Source organism: Sorex fumeus, unplaced genomic scaffold (assembly GCF_029834395.1).
Source record: "Sorex fumeus unplaced genomic scaffold, SorFum_2.1 ptg000013l, whole genome shotgun sequence".
In the NCBI taxonomy this organism is placed as follows: domain Eukaryota; kingdom Metazoa; phylum Chordata; class Mammalia; order Eulipotyphla; family Soricidae; genus Sorex; species Sorex fumeus.
Window position 1 is genome coordinate 32,562,762 of NW_026606070.1, and position 13,162 is coordinate 32,575,923.

At 42.9% G+C, this 13,162-nt stretch overlaps 1 protein-coding gene across 2 annotated transcripts in view; it reads left to right on the forward strand.

Moving 5' to 3' along the window:
• TEC (tec protein tyrosine kinase) overlaps positions 1–13,162 on the forward strand; it is a 156,623-nt gene that overhangs the window by 50,536 nt on the left and 92,925 nt on the right. For both annotated transcript variants that reach the window (XM_056111217.1, XM_056111218.1), the window contains exon 2: positions 2,736–2,919. In XM_056111217.1, coding sequence (XP_055967192.1) covers positions 2,782–2,919 — 138 coding nt within the window. In that variant the 5' untranslated portion in view covers positions 2,736–2,781. The remainder of the gene's footprint in view (positions 1–2,735; positions 2,920–13,162) is intronic.

A 13,162-nucleotide genomic window follows, 5' to 3' on the forward strand; every position in this document is an offset into this window, starting at 1 on the left:
TACCTGATAGATACAGGCATTAGAAGGGTTTTAATTAACTGGAGTCATCAGGAAAGGCTCCATCAAAGGATAGTTTGGAGCAAGTAGAATTTTCACAGGTGGAGAGAGGGCATTTTTTTATGCCAGGAGATGAATGCTGATGATTTTAATGGCTGTGGAGTGTTTGGAGAGCCGTGGAGATAACGACTGGTTGTTAGACTGCAGTGAGAATGTGGACAGACATCCTTTAGAATTAAGCCAACTAGCTTCAACTTTATCTTGTAGGTGGTAAAGAGGCTTTGAGGTGCTCTGAGAATTTATTAATATAGTACATTTTAGACACTATGATTTATGTAGTTGTTTACACTGTGTTTTCAGGTATACAGTGTTTCCAACTCCGATTTCACCACTGCAAGGCAAGGCAAATGCCCTACCCACTGTGCTATCGCTCCAACCCCTCAGTGGTGATGTTTTGATGTCTTTGGAGCATACGCTTCCAAATGGTCAGGCAGTGGAGGTCATGTGGGATGTTCGAAAGGCCAGTGGGAAGCATTGGCCAGTTCTCGCTGTTCATATGGGGCCAGTAGCCAAAGTCTTCGTGTTGGTACTTTTCCAACACCTGGATTGTGTTTTTGGGGGTGACGCTCTAGAGAATTTGCATCAATTCATAAAGCATCAGCCGTCTTCAGTCAGTTAACTCAGGGTGGTGGCAGTTCTGTATTTAGCTGTCTTTAAGCTGCTCTCCAGACTTAAGGTCTAGAGTTAAGTCTAGCGTTTATCAATAGTGAGACATCTGCTCCCTGAGTTCAGTGAGATTGAATTTGCCTTGGGTGTAATCTCCATCCACTTCACAGAAGAATTCATCACCATGGGAACCCACAGAAAATCAACCCAGGACACTTCCTCTGAGCCTCTCATTCAGCTCATGGAAGACTTGGTGGTGGTGGTGGGGTAAGGGGGTGGGAGACACTTGGGGTTGAGAGGGAGTGTCTGGCACCTCTGCTTCAATGCCAGGGAGGGGGGGGAGGAGGTCTTTACCTCCTTGTTTTATCATGGGAGGATGTTCAGAGCTTCATGTGTTGTAAAGTGGCTTTGTGGGAAATGTTGGTACCCATTTCCTGCGTCAGATGCTGGCAGATGGGTAAGAGTGTGGACTGAGGCCTGTCTGAGGTGTCAGGTTGGCTGTGAAGATGGTGGAACTCCCTAGTCGCTGACACAGCCTAAGGGAACCACTTCTGCTCTTGGTGGGACTTTCTGCTGCCTTTATAGTTTCATAGCCATGACTTCCTAAAGGCTGTGGGGGAGGCAGGGGAAGAAAAGGCAGTGCTTCCAGCTTGTCTCAAGAGTTTTGGAGCTTTTTGTGAGTGTCTTTGGAATTTTGGGTCGGAGTGTTATTGGGTTTTCAGGGGCTGATATGGATGGTCTGGGGGACCTATTTGTCTTCACAGGCTCTGTGTGAATGGGCCATGATGGAATCTGGTGACTGGATGGGTTTTCTTTGCTCTTGGGGTTAAAAGGGAAGAGCCTGAGATGTACGATAGTGTGCCCTCCAAAGTACGTCCTTCTAACTCTGGTGACTGAGATTTTTTGTTTGGTTTTTGGCCATACCTGGCGGTGCTCAGGGCTTACTCCTGGCTTGGTGCTTAGAGATCACTCCTGGCAGGGCATGGGGGGCCATGTGTGGTGATGGGGTTCAAACCACAATTGGCCACATACAAGAGAAACTCCTTACGCCCTGTTCTGTCATTCAGGCTCCATGAAATCATCCTGAGATGAGTTACAAAGTTGTCCATGATTCAGTCGTACAATGTTCCAACACCCATCCCTTCACCATTGTATATTTTCCACCACCACTGTTCCTAATTTCCCTCCTTCCACCTCCACTCCTAGTCTGCCTCTAAGGCAGACACTTTTCTTTTCTCTCCCTTTCCCCTCTCTTTCTCTTTCTCTTTCTCTCTCTTTCCTTTTGGTCATTATGGTTTGCAATATAGGTACTATAAGACTATCATGTATATGTCCCTTTAACTACTTTCAGCACTCAATTCTTTATTTCCAAATGTCATTGTCATAGGGGTTCCTTCTTTATCCTAACTGCCCCCCCCCCCACTTGTGACAAGCTTCCAACCATGGACCAATCTTCCTGGCTCAATATTATAATAATCTTACCAAAGCTATAGACTGACCCTTTCCCACCATCCAGATAGTTCACGTTGTTCACAAACGAACTATGTCTATGAACATGTTCTTCTAATCTGTATACCGAGATGCCAAGGCAATTTCAATACCAGCCTAAACTAGCCAAGCAGGTGATAGATGAAATGTACTTTCCATCAGAAACACTCATTTCTCTGTCACCAGTAAGAAGAGCCGCTGAAACAAGGGGTACTAGGGAGGACCAGAGCAGTGACACCTCTTCATGGTGGCAAGTCTTGATTAGATCTTCTTTCTTTGCTCGGGCAGTGGTGCTCAGAAGGTCCAGGGGCATGTCCTGGTGATTCTTGGCCTCTGCTGGGCTAAGGCAGGCACCTTATCCCTGCTATGCACACCCCCAAGTTTTCCCGGGGAATGCTGGGATATAGTGGGGCAGAATAGAATCATGGGAAGAAGAGAGGCAGAGTGTTCATGCCGTGGGCATTCTCAGTCCAGGTACCTGGAGGATCATTCATTGGCTCCAGCTCACTCCGGGGAGGGTAAAATTTAAATATCCTTCCAACATTATAAAGAGTCATGTCTTATTTTTGTTTTTCTCATTTTAGATTACTGGATCTTCAATGGCAGGAGAGGAGTCATCAGAAGACCGAGATGAATTTTAACACTATTTTAGAAGAGATTCTCATTAAAAGGTCACAACAGAAAAAGAAGACATCACCCTTAAACTACAAAGAGAGACTCTTTGTACTGACGAAGTCCATGCTAAGTTATTATGAGGGTCGAGCAGAGGTAGGAAACAGTCAAGATTTCTTTGTTATTTTCTATGATGTTTGGTTTTGTTTTTGGGTAAGCTCAGGGCTTGCTCCTGACTCTGTACTCAGGGATCACACCTGGTGGGCATGAGGATCCATATGAGGGGTCCATATACGAGATGCTGGGGATCAGATCCGTGCTGGCCATGTGAAGGACAAGAGCCCTCTGTTTGCTATGGCTCCGTTAATGATCCTGTCCTCTGGCCCTTCCAACCTTAGGAAAAAAACTTGGGGATAAGGAAGTTAGGGTTATGATATCTTATCAATTGGGGTCAAAAGAGCAATTTTGGGGCACGGAGAGAAATCATTCACTAGTCTGTTAATCCTAGGTTTAGTTAAATATGGGTACACATTTTATATCAAACTACTGAGTTAATCTATTAAAGTAAATTGCTACATAAGTTTTAGATCCTTGTAATATTTATTAAGCATACAATAATTCGTAGTGTTCCTATATCTAATGGGGTTATTTATAAAACCCCTGGCAGATATGTGAAGCTATGGATTGAACATGTACTATGCTTTATTCTCTAAATGCACACTTACGATATGATGTAGCTCCTGAGTTGGACACAGCAAGCAACTGACAACAAAATCTAATAATAAAATACAACAATGATAACAATATACTACAATGAAAGTTGCTTGAACGTGTTTTATCTCAAAATGTGTGTGTGTGTGTGTGTGTGTGTGTGTGATATCTAAACAGCTATTGACTAAATAACAGAAACTGCAAAGTTGGAGCTGGGGCTAGATGGGGAAGGTTCTACTATGTACATGGCCTTTCTCATCAAAGTCTGTCACAGTGAATCCTGGTCTACTGCTTGGTGTGGTTGTTTCTCTATTGTTGAAAGGTACTTGAAACTGTTCAGTGAGTTGGCATATAACCAAAGAGTGACTTAGTGACACTATGACTTAAAGCAACCTCAGCTTAACTTTTTCTTCTGGCAGGATAAGCATTTATTGCAGAGTTCTCTTTTCACATCCCTTTTGGTTGTTGCTGCTGTTGTTGCAGTGACTGGGGGTCTCTCTCTCTGTCTCTCTCTCTCTCTTACACACACACACACACACACACACACACATACACACACACATTCAGCTGTAGAGCTTGCAGGGATCACACAGCAGGCCACAGCCATCAGTGAGGTTTGGGTTTTGGTGCCTGCACATGTACTCACTTGGGGTCATCCACTTTATTTGAGGTTACGTGAGCTGGTTGCAGACCTCAATGTGGGATTGTACTTCCTGACTATAGTATGCATCTTTTTAGTAGTGGTGTCTTGTCTTCTCTCTGCTGTCACTCTTTTCCTTTGTATCTTTGCTAATATGGTGCCACTTCCTTAGAGTGATATATACTCCTGATATATACCTCCACCTGCCTTCAAGGATCCACCGTTCCTTTCAACTTACTTATTTATTTATTTTTTAGGTTTTTGGGCCACATTCAGCAATGCTCAGGGCTTACTCCTGGCTCTGTGCTCAGTAATCACTCCTGGCAGGGCTTGGGGGACCATATTGGGTACTGGGGCTCAAACCAGGATCAGCCACATGCAAGGCAATTATCCTACCCTCTGTACTATTGCTCCTACCTGCTATAATGTCACTCCACCCCCTGGTCAATACGTTCTTTACTGATGCAGTTTAATCATCCGCTTCTCTGAAGCATTTCTGTGTCATTTCTTCTAAAGACAGAATACGCCCTTCTCATTTTAGTCCTCTGTGCCTTGTGATTAAACTTGGGAGACAAAAGCTATAACAGTGTTTTTGCCCAGAAAGTGGCACTACCTAGTTAATTAAATACATAACACTCGGTTGTTTTCAGTTCTAGCAGAAAGTCAGATTTCCTTCAAAGTTTTATTGAGCTAGTCTTCCTATAAAATATATGAAAAGGCAGCGGTTGGCCCTGCCATTCATGAAAAGAACAATTCCCAGACCACTTAGAAGTGAGACCTGGGTTGGAACAAACTGACGGTGTCTCCCTGCTGCTCTTCCACCTGCCTTTGTATTCAAAGGAAGTCATGTTAACTAACTGCATTTTTTTTCTGTGTATAAGGGTTTTTGTTTGTTCGTTTTTTTTTTTTTGACAATGCTCAGAGGTTACTCTTGGCTCTACATTCAAGAATCACTCATTTTTTTTTTGAATCTAAGAGCTATTTATTTATTTTTTTAATTTTTTAATTTTTATTAGTGAAACACCATGATGTACAGTTGTAGATTTACAATTTTTTGTGCTTGGGTTTCGATTATACAATGATCAAATACCCATCCCTCCACCAGTGCCCATTTTCCACCACCATGGATAATATCCCTCCCACCCCCATCCCCCACACCCCCTCTGCCTCTGTGGCAGGGCAATCCCTTGTGTTCTCTCTCTCCTTTTGGGTGTTGTGGTCTGCAAAAGAGGCATTGAGTGGCAAACATGTTCAGTCCATAGTCTACTTTCGACATGCATCTCCCCTCCTGGGAGGATCCTCCAAACACCCTTTATTTGGTGTTCCCTTCTCTATCTGAGCTGCCCTTTCCTCTAGAATGCCCGGCTGGCCTCTAAGCTATGGAGTAATCCTCCTGGTGCTGATCTCAGCTATTCTTGGGTGTTAATCTCATATTTTGTTACTTTATATCCCCCAGATGAATGCAATCTTTCTATGTCTATCCCTCTCTTTCTGACTCATTTCGCTTAACATGATACTTTCCACGTTGTACCACTTGTATGTAAATTTCATGACTTCATCTTTTCTAACAGCTACATAGTACTCCATTGTGTAGATGTACCAAAGTTTCTTTAACCAGTCATCTGTTCTTGGGCATTCAGGTTTCTTCCAGTTTCTGGCTATTAGAGTGCTGCAATGAACAAACAAGTGCAGATGTCATTTTTTTTTCCCCCCTTTATTTTATTTTATTTTTTTTAAAGTTGTAGATTTACAATTTTTTGTGCTTTGGTTTCAATTATACAATGATCAGATACCCATCCCTCCACCAGTGCCCATTTTCCACCACCATGGATAATATCCCTCCCACCCCCATCCCCCCATCCCCCCGTCTCTGTGGCAGGGCAATCCCCTGTGTTCTCTCTCTCCTTTTGGGTGTTGTGGTCTGCAAAAGAGGCATTGAGTGGCAAACATGTTCAGTCCATAGTCTACTTTCGACATGCATCTCCCCTCCTGGGAGGATCCTCCAAACATCCTTTATTTGGTGCTCCCTTCTCTATCTGAATAGCCCTTTCCTCTAGGATACCCGGCTGGCCTCTAAGTTATGGAGTAATCCTCCTGGTGCTGATCTCAGCTATTCTTGGGTATTAATCTCATACTTTGTTACTTTATATCCCCCAGATGAATGCAATCTTTCTATGTCTATCCCACTCTTTCTGACTCATTTCGCTTAGCATGATACTTTCCATATTGTACCACTTGTATGTAAATTTCATGACTTCATCTTTTCTAAGAGCTATATAGTACTCCATTGTGTAGATGTACCAAAGTTTCTTTAACCAGTCATCTGTTCTTGGGCATTCAGGTTTCTTCCAGTTTCTGGCTATTGTAAAGAGGGCTGCAATGAACAAACAAGTGCAGATGTCACTTCGACTATACATTTTTGCCTCTCTGGGATATATTCCCAGGAGTGGTATTGCTGGGTCAAATGGGAGCTCAATTTCTAATTTTTTGAGAATCGTCCATACTGTTTTCCAGAAGGGCTGAACCAGTGGACATTCCCACCAACAGTGAAGGAGTGTCCCTTTCTCGCCACATCCACGCCAGCATCGGTTGCTTTTGTTCTTTTGAATTTGGGCCAGTCTCTGAGGTGTGAGATGGTATCTCATTGTGGTTTTGATCTGCATCTCCCTGATGATTAATGATGTAGAGCATTTTCTCATGTGCTTTTTTGCCATTCGGATTTCTTCTTTGAGAAAGTTTCTGTTCATTTCATTGCCCCATTTTAGTTTAAGATAGTCCCATTTATCTATCTCTGTTTTCACTTGCTCGGCCAGTGGTGTGGCATCTTTGAAGATACCATTAGCTTCAATGTCATGGAGGGTTTTGCCAACTTTGTCTTCCATGTACCTTATGGTTTCTGGTCTGATGTTGAGGTCTTTAATCCATTTCGATCTTACTTTTGTAAGGGATGGGGTTGGATGTTTTCTTCTTGTGGAGTTTAACCAGTATTTTGTATATCCTGGATATCAACCCCTTGTCAGATGTGTATTCGGTGAATATCCTTTCCCATTCTGTAGACTGTCTTTGTATTTTGGTCACTGTTTCTTTGGAGGTGCAGAAGCTTCTTAGTTTAAGATAGTCCCATTTATCTATCTCTGTTTTCACTTGATCGGCCAGTGGCGTGGCATCTTTGAAGATACCATTAGCTTCAATGTCATGGAGGGTTTTGCCAACTTTATCTTCAATGTACCTTATGGTTTCTGGTCTGATGTTGAGGTGCAGATGTCATTTTGACTATACATTTTTGCCTCTCTGGGATATATTCCCAGGAGTGGTATTGCTGGGTCAAATGGGAGCTCAATTTCTAATTTTTTGAGAATCGTCCATACTGTTTTCCAGAAGGGCTGAACCAGTCGACATTCCCACCAACAGTGAAGGAGTGTCCCTTTCTCGCCACATTCGTGCCAGCAACGGGTGCTTTTGTTCTTTTGAATGTGGGCCAGTCTGTGAGGTGTGAGATGGTATCTCATTGTGGTTTTGATCTGCATTTCCCTAATGATTAATGATGTAGAGCATTTTCTCATGTGCTTTTTTGCCATTCAGATTTCTTCTTTGAGAAAGTTTCTGTTCATTTCATTGCCCCATTTTTGGATGGGGTTGGATGTTTTCTTCTTGTGGAGTTCAACCAGTATTTTGTATATCCTGGATATCAACCCCTTGTCAGATGTGTATTCGGCGAATATCCTTTCCCATTCTATAGACTGTCTTTGTATTTTGGTCACTGTTTCTTTGGAGGTGCAGAAGCTTCTTAGTTTAAGATAGTCCCATTTATCTATCTCTGTTTTCACTTGCTCGGCCAGTGGTGTGGCATCTTTGAAGATACCATTAGCTTCAATGTCATGGAGGGTTTTGCCAACTTTGTCTTCCATGTACCTTATGGTTTCTGGTCTGATGTTGAGGTCTTTAATCCATTTCGATCTTACTTTTGTACATGGTGTTAGGCAGAGTTCTGAGCCCATTTTTTTGCATGTAGCCGTCCAGTGATGCCAGCACAATTTGTTAAAGAGGCTTTCCTTACTCCACTTCACATTACTTGCACCATTATCAAAGATTAGATGATCATATGATTGAGGGGAGATGTCAGTGTATTCAACCCTGTTCCCTTGGTCTGCAGTTCTGCCTTTGTTCCAGTACCATGCTGTTTTAATTATTACTGCTTTGTAGTAGAGTTTGAAGTTCGGGAGGTTGATTCCTCCCATTTTCTTTTTCCCAAGAATTGCTTTAGCTATTCGTGGGGGCTTGTTGTTCCATATAAATTTCAGGAGTGTTTGCTCCATTTCTTTGAAGAATGTCATGGGTATCCTTATAGGGATTGCATTGAATTTATACAATGCTTTCGGTAGTATTGCCATTTTGACAATGTTAAGTCTCCCGACCCATGAGCAGGGGATATCTTTCCATTTCCTTGTGTCCTCTTTTATTTCTTGAAGTAGCATTTTGTAATTTTCCTTGTACAGGTTCTTTACTTCCTTAGTTAAGCTGATTCCTAGGTACTTGATTTTCTGGGGCACAATTGTGAACGGGATTGTTTTTTTCATGTAGCTTTCTTCTCTCTCACTGTTTGCATATAGGAAAGCCATGGACTTTTGCGTATTGATTTTATAGCCTGCAACTTTACTATATGAGTCTATTGTTTCTAGGAGTTTTTTGGTGGAGGTTATTGGGTTCTCTAAGTAGAGTATCATATCATCTGCGAATAGTGGAGCTTGATTTCTTCCTTTCCTACCTGAATGCCCTTAATATCTTTTTCTTGCCTAATCGCTAATGCAAGTACTTCCAGGACTATATTGAACAGTAGTGGAGAGAGTGGGCATCCTTGTCTCGTCCCTGATCTTAGAGGGAAGGCTCTCAGTTTTTCCCCATTGAGGATGATGCTTGCTGTAGTCTTGTGGTAGATGGCTTTAATTATGTTGAGGAAAGTCCCATCTATACCCATTTTGGCTAGGGTTTTCATCATAAAGGGGTGCTGGATCTTGTCAAATGCTTTCTCTGCATCTATTGATATGATGATATGCTTTTTATCTTTTCTTTTGTTGATATGATGGATTATGTTGATTGATTTCCGAACGTTAAACCATCCTTGCATCTCTGGGATGAATCCTACTTGGTCATGGTGTATGATCTTTTTGATGAGTAGTTGGATTCTATTTGCTAGTAGTTTGTTGAGGATCTTTGCATCTGTGTTCATCAGGGATATCGGCCTGTAATTCTCTTTCTTTGTAGTATCTCAAGAATCACTCTTGATGGTTCTCAGGGAGAACATATGAAATGTTGGAATTTGAAACTAGGTTGGCTGCATGTAAGGCAAGTGCCCTACTCTTTGTCCTATCGCTCTGGCCTCCTTTTTTTATTTTTGAGCAACACCCAGCTGTGCTGAGGCATCACTTCTGGCTCTGTGCTCAGGGATCACTCCTGGAAGTGCTTAGGGAGCCATATGGGGTGTCAGGGATCGAACCTGGGTTGGTCACATAAAGGTACGTGTCCTCTTGCCCTTGCTCTGGCCCTCTTTTTTTTTTTTTTTAAAAAAGAACTATATTTGACATTATGAACTTTATAACCCAATGCATCAGTGAACCATGGGACTAAGGATTCTTAGAAATTTTGAAGAAACTTCTGATGAGGATAAGTATGATAGCACTTACCTGGAGAGATAACTATGACAATGCTTCTCCTGGCCAGGGAGTTCAACAGCTGCAAGCCATTCTTTGCAGTTGTCTGAGTTTGATCGCCAATACTACATGATCCCTTGGGTGTTGCCTGAAATGACCTATAAGCACCAAGCTGGGAGTAGCCTAGCCTCTGAGCACTTCTAGCTATGGTCCAATCTCCCCTCCCCGGGAAAGTTTTATCAGCAAAAAACATTGAATATATATACATATACATTATATATATATATCTATATCTCTCTCTATATATATAAATTTACTGTCCTCCCGTTGTTCATCGATTTGCTCGAGCAGGCCCAGTAACGCCTCCATTATGAGACTTGTTGTTATTGTGTTTGGCATATCGAATACGTCATGGGGAGCTTGCCAGGCTTTGCCATGCGGGCTAGATACTCTCGGTAGCTTGCCAGGCTCTCCAAGACGGGTGGAGGAATCGAACCTTGCACACGGCCAACCCAGTCGGCCCAGGTTCGATTTCTCCGCCCCTCTCAGAGAGCCCGGCAAGCTACTGAGAGTATGTAGCCCGCATGGCAAAGCCTGGCAAGCTCCCTGTGATGTATTCAATATGCCAAACATAGTAACAAGTCTCACAATAGAGGCGTTATTGGGCCAGCTCGAGCAAATCGATGAACAATGGGAGGACAGTGCAGTGCTATATATAGAGATTGAGAGATGTACGCAAGGACTGGGGCAGGTATCCACCTGCCCCAGTCCATCAATAATCAGTGTTTAATTGATATACCTGTTCCATAGAGGAAGGAGCATATGCCAAGGCCCTGAAATATGTGAGTCCTTGGTGTGTTTTAGGGAACTGTTCTAGACTTGAGTAGATTGTAAAACTAATAATTACCCATTCAAGGTGCTAATGAATTTGTTAATAATAAAGAGCAGACATACAATTTTATTTCTTTCAATAATATTTTTTGGGGTGGGGCAGGGATGGAGAAATAGTACAGCAGGTGGGGCACTTGCCTTGTATGCAGCTGACCCAGGTTCTGTCCCCAGTACACCATATGGTCTCCTGAGCCTCACCAGGAGTGATCTATGAGCACAGAATCAGGATCAAAACCTGAGCACAGCTCAGTGGGACCCCAAAACAAAACCAATTTTTTTATGTGCCATGTCAGGGATTGAACAGGCAAGCCAGGTGCTTTACTACTAAGCCACACCCCAACATTTCTTTCTTTTACTTATTTATTTGGCTTTCCATAAAGTGCCATGGGGTAGCCTGGATGCCACACCCAGTAATATTTGGCCAACTGAACAGGATGGCTCAATGCTTAGGTCCGTCAGGGCCACACCTGGAGGTGCAGGGCCTTGCATGCTTCTTGACCCCTGAAATATATCCCTGGCCCCCAATCATGCCATTTTAGAGCCCCCACGAACAGCTAAAGCAATTCTTGGGAAAAAGAAAATGGGAGGAATCAACCTACCTAACTTCAAGCTCTACTACAAAGCAGTAATAATCAAAACAGCATGGTACTGGAACAAAGGCAGAGTTGCAGACCAATGGAATAGAGTTGAATATACTGACATTTCCTCCCAAACATATAATCATCTAATCTTCGATAAGGGGGCAAGAAAAGTGAAATGGAGCAGGGAAAGCCTCTTTAATAAATTGTGCTGGCAAAACTGGACGGCTACATGCAAAAAAGTGGGCTCAGATCTCTGCCTAACGCCATGCACAAAAGTAAGATCGAAATGGATTTATGACCTCAACATCAGACCGGAATCCATAATGTTTATTGAAGACAAAGTTGGCAAAACTCTCCACGATATTGAAGTTAGTGGTATCTTCAAAGATGTCACGCCACTGGCCGAGCAAGTGAAAACAGAGATAGACAAATGGGACTATCTTAAACTAAGAAGCTTCTGCACCTCAAAAGAAACAGTGGCCAAAATACAAAGACAGCCTACAGAATGGGAAAGAATATTCACCAAATACACATCCGACAAGGGGTTGATATCAAGGATATACAAGGTACTGGTTAAACTACACAAGAAGAAATCACCCAACCCCATCAAAAAATGGGCTGAGGAAATGAACAGAAACTTTCGCAAAGAAGAAATCCGAATGGCAAAAAGGCACATGAGAAAATGCTCTACATCACTAATCATCAGAGAGATGCAGATCAAAACAACAATGAGATATCATTTCACACCACAGAGACTGGCCCACATCCACAAGAACAAAAGCAACAGGTGCTGGCGCGGATGTGGCGAGAAAGGGACCCTCCTTCACTGCTGGTGGGAATGCAGGCTGGTCCAACCCTTTTGGAAAACAGTATGGACGATTCTCAAAAAATTAGAATTCGATCTCCCATTTGACCCAGCTATAGCACTCCTGGGAATATATCCCAGAGAGGCAAAAAGGTATAGTCGAAGTGACATCTGCAATTGTTTGTTCATTGCAGCACTCTTTACAATAGCCAGAATCTGGAAAAAACCTGAGTGCCCGAGAACAGATGACTGGTTAAAGAAACTTTGGTACATTTACACAATGGAGTACTATGTAGCTGTTAGAAAAGATGAAGTTATGAAATTTACATACAAGTGGTACTACATGGAAAGTATCATGTTAAGCGAAATGAGTCAGAAAGAGCGGGATAGACACAGAAAGATTGCATTCATCTGGGGAACATAAAGCAACAAAACGGGAGACTAACACCCAGGAAGGGCTCAGATTAGTACCAGGAATTTTGCTCCATGACTTGAAGGCCAGCCACATGTGCTAGGTGAGAAGGAAGCTCAGATAGAGAAGAGAGCACCAAATAAAGGGTGTTGTGAAGACCCTCCCAGGGTTGGAGAGACATGCTAAAAGTAGTCTATAGACCAAACATGATTGCCACTCAATGCCTCTCTGGCAAAACACAGTACCCAAAAGAAGAGAGAGAGAACAGGGGGGAATGCCCTGCCACAGCGGCAGGGTGGGATGGGGGGGGGGATGGGGGGATGGGGGAGGGATGCTAGGACCCGTGGTGGGGGAGGATGGGCACTGGTGGAGGGATGGGTACTTGATCATTGTATAACTGAAACCCAAGCACAAAAATTTATAAGTCTATAAGTGTACTTCATTGTGTTTCACTAATAAAAAAAATGATAAAAAAAACCTCATTAAACCAAGCACTGTTTATGAATAAAATTGAAAAGAAAAAGTGGACTTAAATTAGGGAGCCCATTGATTGCCCTGTCACAGAGGCAGGGGGGGATGGGGGGATGGAGGTGGGGGGGATATTATCCATGGTGGTGGAAAATGGGCACTGGTGGAGGGATGGGTATCTGATCATTGTATAATCGAAACCCAAGCACAAAAAATTGTAAATCTACAACTGTACCTCATGGT